A 2,438-nucleotide genomic window follows, 5' to 3' on the forward strand; every position below is an offset into this window, starting at 1 on the left:
ATAATGGAACAACTTTCGCCCCATAAAAGCCCACACCTCCTTTAATAGGACTTATTAAATGTTTTGTATTTTTAGTTTAAAATTTAAAAAGTTCCTAAAAAAGCTTCCTAAAATCTAAATAATAAAAAAAAAAAATCTAAATGAACATTTCTGATCCTTTTGACCACAGATGAATGGCTCTGAGCTGTCCTCTGTGAGATTTTAAAGACTAACGGCTCCCCCTGCTGGTGTGAGTGTACGTAGCAGCTTCTTCATCTGTGCTGCCTCTGATCAGCTTTGCTTGGCTTCATCACTTCTGTTTCATTACATTTATTCTGTTTTTTCAGCTCTGATCCATTTTACCTGAAAACCTTCAGGATGAAGAAAAAGCCGACCAGCGCCGCTCTTTCACGGCGTGGGAGGCCGGTCACAGACCCCTCCACTGCAGAGGAATGCATCGTCCCAACAAACTTCAAAACCACACAGGAGTCATCCGTCCCTCTCAGACGCCTCGCTATGTCGCAGCGCGGTGACAGCCTCCTCGCTTTCTTGAACGAGGACCGGACCGTGCAGAAGTTCTGCGACGTGTCTGTGTGGGTGGGTGGAAGGGCCTACAGGGCCCACAAGGCGGTCCTGGCTCACGGGAGCAGCTACTTCCACGCGGAGCTGTCTAAGAGTCCAGCTAGCGAGTCTCACTTCACTCTGGAACATGTGGAAGATTCAGTTTTCCAGTATCTGCTTGGCTTTCTGTACACGTCGGAGTGTGTCGTTGCAGAGACCGACCTCCCGGCTGTAGCTGAAGCCGCCAGATTCTTGGACATGATGGACGTAGTAAAGCTGTTATGCGAGGATGGTAAAGCTGCTCCTCCCCAGGCTGAAATGAGTCGTGCTTCTGAGTTAGTTCCCTCCTGTGTCTCTGTGGGAGCAGATGTTGAGATCCAGAGCATCCAGTCAAGCTGCAAAATCTCCCTGGAGTGCAGTGCTGCTGAGAGTTCAGCTCAGGTAGGAACCAGGCTGAAGAGTACGACCATGAGGAGATCAGCTCGTACAAGAAGAACACCCGTTAAATATAAGAAAGATGATGGGAAATACCCCATCAGCATCCCTAACGAGCAAGAAGAAGCTGAATCACCGGGGAAACGAGATAAAAACCAGGTGAAAGCTACAGAGGAAAATCGAGATGCGATGGAGACCTCCGGACCAGCTCAGGGGGACGAGGTAGGGGAGGAGGACGCTGAGGAGGACGAGCAGGGAGATGTTAACAGCGGGGCTGTTAGCACTGCAGAGGACTACTCACACGCTGAGCAGACAGAGCCACCATCTGGGCCCGATCGGGAAGTTCAAACGCCACCGGGAGCAAAAACCAACCAGAGCCCAGAGTATCCAGAGGGTCTGGCTCCGGTTATCATCCAAACGTCCAGCAAGAAGACTCTCCAGTGTCCCAAATGTGAGAAGACGTTTGATCGTGCAGGTGGGTTCCTCCCAGAGTTTCCTTTTATGCAGATGATAACTGACTTCTAGGATTTATGGCCTGATTTGATTTTTAATTATTTAGGGAAATATGAGAGTCACACCAGAGTCCATACTGGGGAGAAGCCTTTCCAGTGTGACATCTGCCTCCAGTGCTACTCCACCAAGTCCAACCTGACTGTTCACAAGAAGAGGCACGCTAGCGATGCTCCCATTCCAAAGAAGGAGCACAAATGTCCCTTCTGCAACAAACTCCATGCCAGCAAAAAGACTCTGGCAAAGCACATCAGGAGGTAAGACGTCGAGCCAGTTCCAAAAATCAGCAGCACATATCTGGGATCGGTTGTGATGTTTAGCGCTCATATAGAGCTGGGATGATCACACTCAACACAATTTTCTGCAGGAGAGCTTGCACAGCTTTGACTGAGATAAACAATCAATGAAACTTTAAAAAACAGAATACTTTACCCATGATAGGAGTTCAGGAGGACAGAAAAAAGTAGTTAAGTTTGACATTTATTGGTGCCTCTGCTTCTTTTCCTCACTGCTCTTTGAAAACATTTTACAAAGGACAAGACATAGCTCCTGACGAGGGTTTGAAAATATAAAAATCGATCAACATCTTTAGTTTGGTCCATAAATATCACCCTGATCAACAGATGTGTCGCTCAGATGACGCAGAGAGTCTTTGGAAATGAAACAGATGAATTTTTCACATGAATCTCCTCATGTGATGTGGCAGTTTAAACTTCCTGTTTTTGTTATTTATTTAATTAGTTTTTATTTATTTATTTATTTTTTAATATAAAAAAAAAATTAACTACCTGTTTTTTATTTATTTATTTTTTTTATTTATTTTGTTATTTATTTTTTAATCTAAATAAAAAAAATAAAAAAAATTAACTTCTGTTGTTTTTATTTATTTATTTTATTATTTATTTATTTATTTTTTAATCTAAATAAAAAAAAATAAAAAAAATTAACTTGCT

The 2,438-nt window shown here is 43.4% G+C and overlaps 1 protein-coding gene across 3 annotated transcripts in view; it reads left to right on the forward strand.

Annotated features, from left to right (window-relative positions):
- The window catches only part of zbtb41 (zinc finger and BTB domain containing 41), a 15,787-nt gene that overhangs the window by 5,313 nt on the left and 8,036 nt on the right, over positions 1–2,438 (forward strand). The window contains exons 2-4 of one of the 3 annotated variants that reach the window (XM_015371357.1): positions 170–235; positions 327–1,450; positions 1,535–1,742. In XM_015371357.1, the coding sequence (XP_015226843.1) occupies positions 358–1,450; positions 1,535–1,742 (1,301 nt within the window). In that variant the 5' untranslated portion in view covers positions 170–235; positions 327–357. The remainder of the gene's footprint in view (positions 1–169; positions 236–326; positions 1,451–1,534; positions 1,743–2,438) is intronic. The other 2 variants (XM_015371359.1, XM_015371356.1) reach the window with 2 other exon arrangements.

The sequence above is a fragment of the Cyprinodon variegatus genome, unplaced genomic scaffold (genome assembly GCF_000732505.1).
Source record: "Cyprinodon variegatus isolate N-32 unplaced genomic scaffold, C_variegatus-1.0 Scaffold57, whole genome shotgun sequence".
NCBI classification, from domain to species: domain Eukaryota; kingdom Metazoa; phylum Chordata; class Actinopteri; order Cyprinodontiformes; family Cyprinodontidae; genus Cyprinodon; species Cyprinodon variegatus.